General features: G+C 43.4%; 1 protein-coding gene across 15 annotated transcripts in view; it reads right to left on the reverse strand.

The window, feature by feature from the left end:
* Positions 1–12793, reverse strand: part of DOCK3 (dedicator of cytokinesis 3) — a 167978-nt gene that overhangs the window by 19198 nt on the left and 135987 nt on the right. For all 15 annotated transcript variants that reach the window (XM_054076517.1, XM_054076509.1, XM_054076516.1 and 12 more), the window contains 10 exons: positions 11761–11821; positions 11273–11366; positions 10430–10578; positions 8256–8342; positions 7638–7742; positions 4076–4217; positions 2822–2988; positions 2228–2314; positions 1591–1770; positions 663–746 (listed from right to left, as the gene is read on the reverse strand). In XM_054076517.1, coding sequence (XP_053932492.1) covers positions 663–746; positions 1591–1770; positions 2228–2314; positions 2822–2988; positions 4076–4217; positions 7638–7742; positions 8256–8342; positions 10430–10578; positions 11273–11366; positions 11761–11821 — 1156 coding nt within the window. The remainder of the gene's footprint in view (positions 1–662; positions 747–1590; positions 1771–2227; positions 2315–2821; positions 2989–4075; positions 4218–7637; positions 7743–8255; positions 8343–10429; positions 10579–11272; positions 11367–11760; positions 11822–12793) is intronic.

Consider the following 12793-nt stretch of genomic DNA (forward strand, 5'->3'; position numbering starts at 1 on the left):
AAACACGCTGTTGAGGATTGAAGGGAGATAAGTATTATCTGCATTTTACAGATGGGGAATCTGAAACGCAGTTAAGTGATTTGTTGAAGGAACAGGCCCAGCAGCTCTATTCAGACTTGGACACAACATTTGATGGGGTGTATCTTGCCAAACTTTCAGTTAAGAGGGATACAAATTTCTGATTTCACCCAGCTAGCTTTATCTACCAAGATGCTTCATGGAGCCACCAAGGAAAAATACAACTCCAGATAATATAAACGGGCATTAAGTTTTCCTATGTAGCTCTGCCAGTTTAATCTCAAGTCTGACCTGGGCTGGCCTGACTGCTTATCTTTGAAATTTACTGGGATGGCATAATTCAAAATTCCAAAATTGAATGACAGCCTTGATCTGTGGCAAAGTGTCTATTGGATCATAAATAGAGACAAAAAACCTCATGTACTGTTGGCTGAGTTTAACCTCCCCTCATCTCCCACAGGGCAAATAGCTTGCTCATAAATTCCTTGGCCACCTCTCCCCTCTTTTTTGTTTAAATCTACTCTAGATCTCCTGCACTACAGCTCTTTGCTTCTGAATGAGTCAGTTGGATCTGGGAAGCGTAGACTGACTGCCGATGAATCCAGACACGACAGCAATGTTCTTTTGCATCTGAAAACCAGTACCTGCTCCTGCATGAGTTCCTTGAGCTGCGTGATCTTCTCTGCGTCGCCAGGGTGCTTTGTGATATAATCTTTATCAAAAAAGGCCTGGAGGGGGAAGAAAAAAGAAAAGAGAAATTCTTCCGCTTACTGGGAAGGGGATGGTGACAGAGGATGAGAGGAAAAGGTCCAGAAATCCTAGGAAAACTAAATATACTGAGCTAACAGCAGCAACGTTATTGCTTTTAGCTCTCTGGGGTCCACATAAAGCTACAGTACGGTTTCAGTAACCCAAAGGATTCTGTTCTATCATGAATCTGATCAGATTTCCCCATGACAGCGGTGAGCAATACCACCGAGCCTTGTACCCGCCAGTTACTGGAATTTGATACAGTTCCCTTCATATAACTGCCTCAAGTTAAAGGAATTAAGTGAGTAAAATTGTAACTATTGAAAGGCAGGAGAGCAGTCTTCATAGCTCTGCAGGGAAGACATTCCGCCCCCCCAACTGCTGCCGCTGTTTTTCAGTGTCTCACTCTACACCTCTCTTTTGCAATGCAGAGCTAAAGTAACCGCGTGCCAAAGATAATGCTGATAACACATTGCACAGAAGATCACTTCAGGGTTACAGCGAGTCTGAAATTAGGTTAGCAAAGATAATGCTTGAAGTAGCACAAATCAGCGGCTTTTCCTGATTACTTGGGTAAGCCAAGTTTCAGTCTGGAGAAACCGTACCTGCTTCAGTGCGAGACCCCAACTCCACGTTTGGATCCTCCCGCTGACGTGGCTATGCCAGCACTGATGCAGAATAACCAAAGCAGGGGTTTCACCTCGTATTTAGATAATGTGCATGAAAATTTCCTATCTCGTTAGGTCACACTCTCTTTGAAACAGAAATGGAAACAAAACTGAAAAAAGATGGTACTAAATCGAGCAGCAGAGCCGGGCTTACCTCCTGGTATCGTGCAATTCCGCCATTAACCGCCGCATCAATCACTCCGTTCAGACACATGCTGAGAAGATTAATGTTACCATGCATTTGTTTATGCTGGTACTGGCTTATCAGCGTTCTCAGCTCCTGGTTTTTGTTCTCAACCACTTGAATGGCATTTTCCAAAGGACTTACTTCAACCTCAAAGGCAATAAAACATACTTTAATTCCATGGACACTTCACTAAGATTTATTATCTTCCTTGTAATGAAATGATACTCTAGGACTGTTCAGTGATCTTTCTTCGTTTTCACTGCTCTGTAGAAAATTAGCTACATGAACAAACTTTACTGTTGGCAGTGCTATATTTCAGCTCACTGAGTTACGATAACTTCCTTCCGTTTACCAAAGATACAGCAACAATGCAATTACCCCATCTTTTTGGCCCTGACTCCATCATACTATCATGTTCCCCCATCTAATTCCTCTCGTTACATTCAGTGATTACTTAGACTGAGTGGTGGAAAAAGGACATAGTTAATCCTTTGTAAACTTGATGATCACTTTAAACTGCAAGATTGCAGCTGAAGGGGTTTTAAGTTGCCTATCCCACATCCTCATCATTTGAAACCCCAATTACAGGAACTATGAATGTTACCAGTTCTCTTCTCTCCACTTCAAACCAGCGAGAGATCCCAGGCAAACTGTGAGTCAAGGTCAGAGTGGTACGTTCAATCCACAAGCTCTGCAAAGAGTAATTGAGGATGTGAGGTACGCAGTGAACACAACCACATCATCTGCACCACTCTAGTTCAGAAAAGAAACTATTAACCTCCCCAGCATTAACTCCCTTTGCACAATGTCGCACTGAAAGTCACTCGAACAACAAAACCAGAACTCAGTATGCTCTAAAGCAACAAATTCAACACTTCTATTGATTGTTAAAGGCTGACCACCAGTTCTGTCATAGAACCAAGAAGACATTGTGGACATATATGGGAGTAAAAAAAAAGACTCCAGCCAAACAAAAAACCCATCCTTGCTTCAAAATGCATTCCTCCTGGCACTAAAATAACTCACCTTTAAACTGGACAGTGCTCAAGGTGGGTAACCGTTGGACTCAAGAGCTGTGTATCACTTGAGTTACCATAATCAAATCAGGATTACTAGAAAGGCTGTATCAGCATAAAATCAAGACAGTATTTGCCTTGAAGAGATTAACAGTTAAACACTGCTTATTCACTACTTCTACCTTAAATTCATTCTCCTTGTCCTTTGGGCCCTTGTGGAAGGGCCTGTCGTAGCGGAATTTCCGGATGTTGTTGACTCGGTAGAAGCTCTTTATGCGGTCAGGGACACGGTCCATTTGCAGCACGTCTATATTGTCCGGGATGGGAGTCACTGCATAGATCTGCAAATCTGCAAAGTGCGGAGTCAAAGAAAGCCACGGACATCAAACAGAAAAACTGTCGCTGCTGTGGGAAGAACTGGGGTGGTGAATTCAGAAAGTCACGCTCCTCACTGTTTTCCATCTCTGTTTCTTCTTTGGCAGGTGAAACAACAAAGCCCTAGGCTAGAACTACCGGGAGTGTTTCCAGACTTGTAGTACCTCACAGCTGGATTAACCAGGAGGAAGATACATAAGTGCCGAGAGTATCTACCAAGACATCCAGACTATCCACAGCAAGCAGAATACCCAGTTCCTATTGATTTTCCTAAGAGCTCGGTGCCTCATTTGTGCAGGCACTTAGTAGATCTTGATGTGTTTCGGACCTTAAATAGCTAGTATTTGCCTTGGCTACTTTTCACTTTACATACTTCAGCTTTGTCTTAACAGCGTTGTCCTAATTTCATCGATTCACAGTCCAGTTTAATGAAACTGCTGTAACCTCAGTGTTATAGACAAGATCTCTGCAAGCATAAGCAAACCAGCCAAAGTACACATACAGACAATCCCTCTTCTATGAAAGCGTCGGTGTTTTATAGCAGAGAGGAGTGAGAAGCACGTGTTACAGAAGACGAGTGGCAACACCAGCCCACTTCAGGAGATTTCACTTGCTGACAATGTCCTTGTGGTCAAGGTCCTGCACAATATCCTTGCTGTTGTCACACGAGCTAAATAGCGGTGTTCTTGGGACTGAAATCTCCAGAAGTCTCTGCAGACCATTAAACATCACGTTTCAGTCCTAAAAGGTACACAGCACTGTACTGGTTGCACTGAATCACAGGACAGACTAACAACGAGAAGAATGAGCTGTGACCAAGCACAGCTATTCCCTGGTACACCGAGTGTGCCCGGCACTGCTCCTGCAGGAAAAGGGACAGTTCTGTCCAAGTGCAACGAACCAGTTCGTGTCTGCTGTGGACAGGTGAGGGTTTCGCCCATATCCAGCTCTACTTCAGACACCTGGCCACTGAGGTACCCAAGTTGATGGCCTTTTCGATACCCTCCTCCTCCTGTTCTCCCACAGTTCTGGTCACAGTTTGCCCCTTCACTGAAGGATACACTGGGCATCACACTGCAATATCGAGTCGTCCGGATGGTTTGGATGCTGCATTGCAATGGCTTGTGGGAACTCACTCAGCATCCTCTGCTGGAAGGCTTCCAGCCTCTCGTAGTCGTGGCCCCGACATACATATTCTTTGTTCTGCAAGAAGGACAAGCATCAATTAGTCTCCTTAAAACACAAGTTAAATTCTATCAGCTTTTATCTCACTTTAAATTTTACTGCTTCAAACCCAAGGATCAATGCCAGTGTCAGTATGCTAATGTGCAAGGAAAATGTGTGTTTTCACAGCTGGTATATTTTATTCCTTCCTTTTTCTGGACAATGTGTTTCATCAAGGAGCGATGAATACGTAGACTATTCCACTGACCTCTCAAAAGAGCGATGTTCTGATCCACACAAGCGTAGCATTCACTCCTATTGTCTTTTCTGATTTGCTTTTCAGACAGCTGAAAAGGGACTGGTTTTTAATTGGACTATTCTGAAACACATCAGCCAGAACTTAAGGCTAAGTCACCAGCTTGGCTGTTCTGTGCTGGGAAAGCTGCTGTCAAACACAGTTTACACCAGATGGATAAAAGTCCTGAGGATTTCATAGAGCAGAGGGAGATGCACCATTACTAATCTATCAGTTATCCATCGAGAGAAGTCGTAACAAGCTGTTCACTGTTTAATCACTGCTGTACCGCCCCCGCCACACCATCCACCTCTGGTCACACTGAACCCCGCATCCCCAGGAGCTCCTGTTTGTAGGGGGGTAATGAGGAAAAGCCTTACCAAGAATTCTCAGTGGCCACTTAGCAAATTCCCCTGCAGCCCTGAAACTACTTTCCTCTTGATGAACAAAATGCCGTTTCTGACAGTAATGTTAAGCTTTCATTTAGATCAGCATTAAAGCACTTGAGCGCAGCTCCTGGATGCTTTCTGAGCCATCTCGAACTTTCAACAGCAAGATACAGGATTTTTAAAGTCCTCAGTGTCATAAAGATTGCATTCCAGTGTCCTGACTGTATTACCACATACCACAGTTTTTGTTGGCATTAATGTCTCCAGACCAGTCAGAGCAGGCGAATTCTCCAATCTTGGTAATTCTAACTCTCATACACGGAATAACTGAAGTACAGGGTGAGTTTTCACCTTCATAAAACAAAAGAAGAATCGCAGCAAACAAGAACAGCTCCCCTCATTCTCTTTTGTGCTTTCAGGAGCTGCAGTGGCCACGATGGTGTTTTGTTAATCACTCTGGAGAAAGGATCTGGCTGAGAGGTTCTCCATCGTGTGGCAAAATCAAAGAGAAGGCAGCAAACCCCGATCACAAACCAGAGCCAAGGAGGGCAGTTATCTCTGGCTTTGCGTTTCGGCTCTATGGAACAGATCTCATGTTCCGGCCGGGCCATACGTCACCTTGGATGCATCAGCCACAGCAGCCAGCGAACTGGGAGAAAAACCGCATGATGACTGCTGACAGCGCAGGCTGCAATGCCCAAACTTTGCAGCTATTATTAAATCTGGAGGGAGTCCATGTTTGAAGGTGAATCTCTTCATGACACCGCGTTCTCTATTTTAGTGTTTGATTGCAGCAATCCAGAGAACTGTAAGCCTATAAATAGAGTTATTGTGATTCTAAAAATAATGTCCTGAAAACACCTCAAAGCTAAATTTGATAGACTTGGCAGACAGATGCCAACACAAGATCTCAGAACTTGGCTTGCTGGGCCCCACCTGAACTTCTGGTAGGTGGAAGACATGGATGGTTTTAATTTACTTATGTAGGAAAGAAGGCTAGAAATAGAGGCGGAATGCGCAGAAACAGGAACAAGGGTTTATTTCAAACAAAGGGTCTTCAAAACCAAAGATGTAGAAAGAAGTGGGTGTTTTCTATCCTAACCTGTACAGAAACAGAAAAATAAATGGGAAAAGGGGATGGAGTTATTTGTGTACTTTAAAATGACTCTCACATCCATCTGTAAATGTTAAATCCACGTATATCTTCTCTGGAATAGCTGCTTCCAGTCTCTTTACAGTGTGATCCATGCTGATGCGGCTGCTAATGGGCTTAGCCTGGGCTTCGCAATGTGTGTGCTGTACGGATCATTAGAGAGAAAGGAGGAAGATGACTTTTAATGAGGTTGCTACATTAGTAATCTGCTATCAGAAGTACTGCTACCAAATATAATTGCAGAATTAACAAGGATTATAATTATGTACGCTCATGTTCGCTGTTAACGTCTCCAGCCAAGGATCCATGTTGCCACACCGTTACAGAAGAGTAAGTGCTGTGCGCTGGGACCTCGTGCCATGTTACAGACATCGGCCACGCTGGATCCAAGAGGAAACTGCAGGATCCACAGTACTCACTGACGTCACTTCAAATGTAGGGACACATGTGCCATCACGGCTTTGTTGTTATTCATTTTCTGAAGCATCTGTTAGATTTAAAACCAGAAATTGCCAGTTCTCTCTGGAGATCTTCAGGAAAGGGCAGCTCCTGCAGATTCCTTTGCACGCGCATTCCACACACCAATTCAGGCTGAGCGTTATGGCACTGTTCAACCTCACCTTCACATTACATGAAGCTACCACTTCATCCACTGGTATTTTCATCTTGATTAATTCCAACTTGCCTTTCCTTCCGCCCCCGTGCTTTAATTAGAAGACTGTAATTAAACACCGATGTTTAAATTCCAGTTATAAAAAAATACTTAGACATCAGAGGGAAATGCAAGAGTCCAATTTTCATAGTCTGTGGGAAAAAAAATGGTATGTGGTTGGGCTTTTTGTAGCTGCTTACTGTATAACTGCAGGGTGGTGCTATCTCTTGTCAAACCAGTCTTTAAAGAGAACACAGAATATGCACCTCCAGTCCTTGGAAACACGCTTCGAGTTAGCTTGTCCTGTCAAGCTAGATGGCATCTATTACCAATTCTCAGACAGTTCTTATGGCAGTTGTCAGGTTTTATTTCTTCCTTGCTCTGAACTGGCAACAAGACATCATATGAAAAAAATATCCATTTTAAGTTTGATTCCTTGTTAGGCAAAGAAGATAATTTTGCTTTTTAAGTGGCTTGTGCACCCAGCTGATCCTGGATGGAGCAGCAGACAATGAGCTCAAAGTAAGGACGTGTCCAGAGAAGCTGCTAAGCTTTTTGTTGAAGAGAGAAGCAATTTTTGCTTGTAGACAGCAAAAAAGATTCATCAGTTTGGTGTCGGAATCATCCTGCCATCTGAGACTTTTTAAAGCTTGATAATTTGAGATGATGAAAATTAGTGGAGTAATGACCCACCATTGCTGCTGTACAGCACTTTGCTTTATATAGAGGCAGTTTGTGCTGCATGTGCACATCGTCAAAAATACACACGGGCATGAGTCAAATTGCTGTTCCTAAGAACGTTCCCCATGGACCACATCCTTCTTTTCAGCCAGAAAGCCGGTTCCCCTTGTGGAGGCGTAAAAAAAATAACCTGAATGGCAGACATCCTATCTCCACAACAAAAATACAAAGCCTCAACTGCTACTCTTAGCCTGGTCACTTCCACATATTTTGTGTAAGCCTTGCTTACCCGCAGGAAAAATGGGAATTTCCGACCATAAAAACCAACTCTGAAAAACTCTGGCTCCAAGCGCTGCTGTTCCATGATATTATCATAATAGGTAGCTTCCATTTTCTGCAGAGGAAAAAGAGCTGCCATCAGACCCTTGAAGCTGCCCGTCAAACATGAGCATCACAAGACACAGTAAAGCAGCACATTGCTCTGTCACCCTCACAATCCTGTAGTGACAAGACTGAAATTATTTTAAAGATAGAAATTATTTATTAGACCTCACGTTGGAGCAGTCTACGGTACCATTGGATCATTTTACATTTTCGGAGATGACAGATGAAACTGTTCCTGTTGCATTTAAACAGGTCTCGCATGTCACGTCTTTGCACTGCAGAGTTAATGGCAAAGCTGAGACTGTCGCCTGCTGCACAGCGTCCTGTTCTCTCCTACAGCTCAAAATCTATTCCACTGTCCGGAAAATTATATCCATTCAGGTGGATTTGCCTTAATTGGGTTGAGGGGCATGAAAAAGCATGAAACAAAATTCAGTCTTCTACAGCACTGCGCACTGGGAGCCTTAGAGTGGAAGAAAAAAGGACATGAGAGTCTGCAAGGGGAGGAAGGTCTGCTGCTTACCCGAATCCAGCTGAGGCTCTGGTAGTCGTAGAGACTTTCGTACTGGATGGCCAGTTCCCTGCACAGCGGGATCCCAAACTCCCAGCTCTGCAAAACCAAAGCAAATCACACTCACAGCAACCAGGATGTTATCACCAACGCAGCTGAGGGGAATACGGAAATTCAGTTTGGGGAATTCATTCGGTATGAAATGCCAGAGATTAAGATGGGAAAACACAATGGATCAAATGGTTTCCATTAGGAGTCATTCCTTCTCCAAGATGGCAATGGGAGCAGGACGTTCCACTGGAGTTACACACACATACTGCTTGTTTCTGACAATTCACCGAGACTGGGAACTTACTTGGAGAAAGAGAATAGCGCTAACCATTTTCCTTCTCGTTAAACACCCCTCCAGCACAGGGCGGCGACTGACAGCATGGAGCGGGAGTTGCTCAGTTCTGCACCGCGGGCCGTGCCCCGGCTGTCAAACGCACAGGGCAGCCCGGTGGCCAGAGCTTCCCCCGGTCCCCAACAACATTTCTCCGTTAACAAATGAAGGATTTTTACACCCTTTTCACATGGCTTTGACCCCCCTTCATTAGTGGAGGTTGCCAAGAGCAGTGTGAGAACTTTAACTCTAGAAATGCAACTCAATTCCACTCATCAGGACCTGAGGAGAGACCATCTTAGGGTAATGCAGAAAGAAATGAGGAGAGACAAGTTGGGGGAAGCGAGGATCATCCGTTCCCTCAGCTTATTCCCTGTTACACAGCAGCAGAGAGTGCTGAAAAGCAGCAGGAGGGTTCAGCTTCTCAGCATCTCTCACAGTCTGAGTGACACAGACGCTGCCTAAGTGGATTATTTAGTCATTCAGCTACCATTTCTCATAACAGAGGATTAAAACACAAAGTCGAGTAACTCCAAAATAGTCCAGTGGGAAGAAACCTCAAGAGGTTAACACTATAATCTGTTAAGAGTTTTATGGCAAAATTACATCTGTCAAGTTTTTATATCCCCCTTTTTCATCGCACACGTGGATTGCCTGTTTTTGTCAAAATACAGGCGCCTCATTTTACACAGTCTCTCCGTTATCTCGCTCCCGTCAGACAGCACTGTACTGCAACACTGACACAAGTCAGATATTCATTTTTTTAAGCGCCCTCTGAAAACCCCTGAACGTTTCTGAAGTGTAAAAAAAAGCACCATCTGCAGCGTGGTTACAAAAGGACAACTCTGGCCAGGAAAAAGCCATCTTCCTAATTAATCTTTCCTCCTAAATAGTCCATTTCTTCCTACACAATGGAATCTGGCTTCCTTTTGCAGGTTCTGTCCAGAATGTCTCTGCCGTACGCAACTTTCTATCATCAGGGCTAGAACAGAATTATCTGGAATGGCAACCCCGTATGAACCCAATCGCCTTTGGATTTAATGCCGCTGTCACTGCTATCACAGGCAAAACCAACCCTGAGGTGCACACACAGGCAGTATCTTCCAGTAATCTAAGCTGTAGGATTTTTCTGGGGAAGGGATAAAGTTGCAGATGCTCTGGAAGACAATACTACTCTGACATGTTCCCAAAGCACCACGAGACAAGGGGTGTGACAAGGGGCCACACCACCTACTCTGCAGTAACTTAAAAAAACCCCATTTATCGTAGGGCAAACATAGCAAATATGGGAAATTGAAATGTATTGATTTTCTTCTTGTGCAAAGGATGGTACCGCACTTTAATTGAAAGCCACTTTCAAATAACAGTGATGCTGCAAAGGCTTCAATCTTTGTTAATAAAGGGACTCCTGGATTCACTGCTGTCAGCTGGAAACAAAACAAGTCCTGAACTGAGTCGTAACACAACAATTTGCACAGACAACTGCAAAATGCAATCGCACCCCCAAACCTAAAGAATTAGCATTCGTAGAGCGCTCTGCCGTATCAGGTGATCCCAAGGTATAGAAGTGTGTTGGTGTTCTTCCTACCTAGACTAGTTCCAAATGCTACGCATAATGAAATACCCACATCCATTTTTCTCATCTGCTTTTTATCCAGAGAGCCAAGGAGCAATTTGTCAAGCTATGAACCCTTCTGATATAAATTTACTTTCAGACTACTGAAGTGAGTTCATGGGCTTGTAAGCCCCAAGTAAGTCAGGAAAAGGGAAGGAAGCTGCTGGAAGAGAGAAGAAGTTGGCATACCTTCCCTTTGTTGAAGTAATGGATAATCTTACGGCACAGACCTTCCTTACGTTGCCACTCTGACTGAGATGGATAATGCAGGAACTCTCTCAGAGGTCTGTCCTCCCACTGAAGCAACTCACAGTACAAAAGCAACGTAAATGCAGCTTCTGTTGGAAATGCAGTTATTGAACAGTGAATCAGCGACAACAAATGAATACAGCCAACAGGTCTCTTTCTAAACAGTCTGGAATTTCTCATTTACAATTTGAAAAAGAAGTCCGCAGTCTTAGACGACTGTTCAATTATTCAACTACTTAGAATTGCAGAACAAAGTTGCTTCCTATGAACCTGATTTTTAGGTATAAATCCATCAAGTTTCTTTTGGCAAGCTACCTGATATAAATGCACAGCCCGATATTCAGCTGTGTTCCTAGGTTTGGGGCCTGCAGCTGCAAACAGAGCTTGGACAACACCAAATCAGAGTTTACACACTTTTAAGTGCTCCTGAAGTATTACAGTGCAGGGAAATATGGCAAATGATTACATAACAGTGGGTTTGCAATTTTAATCTTCCTCTCATTTTGATTCCACTGTTGCGATTTTATTGATCGATCTTCCCTGTGGAACACTGTGATATGAAACTGAGTGTGTAACATGACCATCGTGCGCTTGTGTGGGCACAGACACACATTATTTCACTTGCTGGGACAGGCTGGACCTCAGCTCTGTACCTTTCCTACTGCCATAACTTATTCACACAAATATTATTCCCCAAAGAATGAATTGGATGCTGGAGTTTAACACTGGGAGTCAAAAGCTCCGCGAGGGTTTCAGAGAGCTGCCACGCGATACGTTACCAACCTGTGTAGTTCTCAGCCTGTAGGTGCATGTCACACAGCTTGTGGATATAGCGGATGTACATCTCTTCCTTGTTAATCTCGGATTTATAGAAATTCTGTGAAAGAAGAAAAAGAGTCGTTATTGAGACCCTTCCTTCATTGAAGACAATCGGCAGAGTTTGTGTATGCATAAAGGCATGAAAAAGAGAATATATTATTAGTGGAAGAGAAAAGGAATAGTTCTTTTCACATTCACGCTGATTTGCCCACTAATTTTATCATGTAATGAATCTTTATGAAAATGAAGGAAAAGGCGAGAGAGGTTGTAGAACTTCTGCCCAGGACAGAGACCTCCAGGGGATCCTCACAACCCCATCATTCCGTCCCGTCATCCCACTGCTCCTATCCCGAAGCTACGCTTGCCTGACACAGACTCCTATCCCAACCTTTCCCAGCCCAGTTTTGACAGCATTGCAGAGCATCACAAAGAGAGAAAGGAATCATCTTTACCATAAGGTTAACAGTGCAGCCGATTTTCTTGTTTTCTGTTTCATCTCCTTTCATGCAGTCCCTGAGAAAGCAGAGCAACGTTGAAACACACAGCTGCCAAAACTGCCTTTTAAAACACATCTGAAGCTACCTTCTCCTGAGTTTTCTTGGATTGCAAACAACAGTTAATTATATACTTCATGAAGCTTCTCTACAAAAAGTTTCCGTATTACAGTGTAAATGATGAGAACTGAGTGTCCCCTTACACGTCTGCATCTCAGAATCATAGAATCACTCGTCTGGAAAAGACCTTTGAGATCATCGAGTCCAAAGCACCTGAAATGACGGCTACTTCGTTTCTTATAAGAATCTGAACAAACAATACTGGCCAAAAATCATCTGAACTAAAGATTTAATATAAAAGTGAATATTTTTTAATCCAGATGTTAACACATGATGGTTTCCTGGTGAAAGGGTTAGCTTTCATGAATTCAGCTATCCCATGTAGTGTTGGCACGTGGAAGACAGATCCTGGTAATATAGACTGGATTACTGACTTTTACATGCAAGTTAAACTACAAAATTTATCTTTAGTTTCTGGAATATTTCAGAAATTAAATCTATTCAAGCAGTACAAAAAGTTAAAGGCTTCAGAAATTACTCGACTTGAAAAAGTCACATTCATTGGATAATGAGGCAAACTGTTTGAAGCAGTGACACAGGAAACTCTCTGGAGAGCTACTGTGTCAGCTCGCCTGCAGCCGGACTCCGAGAGCTGCCTGCAGATTGCCAAAGCCCAATGCAGCTCCCTGTTCTGTTCTGGGAACGAAAAAAATCTGCTGTATATTAAAAATCAATTAAAACCTGGTATATGTTCCTCAATTAAGCATGAAAACTTATAACTGTGTATTGAAATCACGTTGATAGTGAATGTCATTTAAAAAAATCATCTCCCTTGCATTCCCTTCCCATGCGGCTCAGATCCGTGGTCTGGCATAGCAGTTGTACAGCACCCATTGTCAGGAAACAAGCAGAGATTGGATGAATCTGGTAA

The sequence above is a fragment of the Cuculus canorus genome, chromosome 11 (genome assembly GCF_017976375.1).
Source record: "Cuculus canorus isolate bCucCan1 chromosome 11, bCucCan1.pri, whole genome shotgun sequence".
Taxonomy (NCBI): Eukaryota; Metazoa; Chordata; class Aves; order Cuculiformes; family Cuculidae; genus Cuculus; species Cuculus canorus.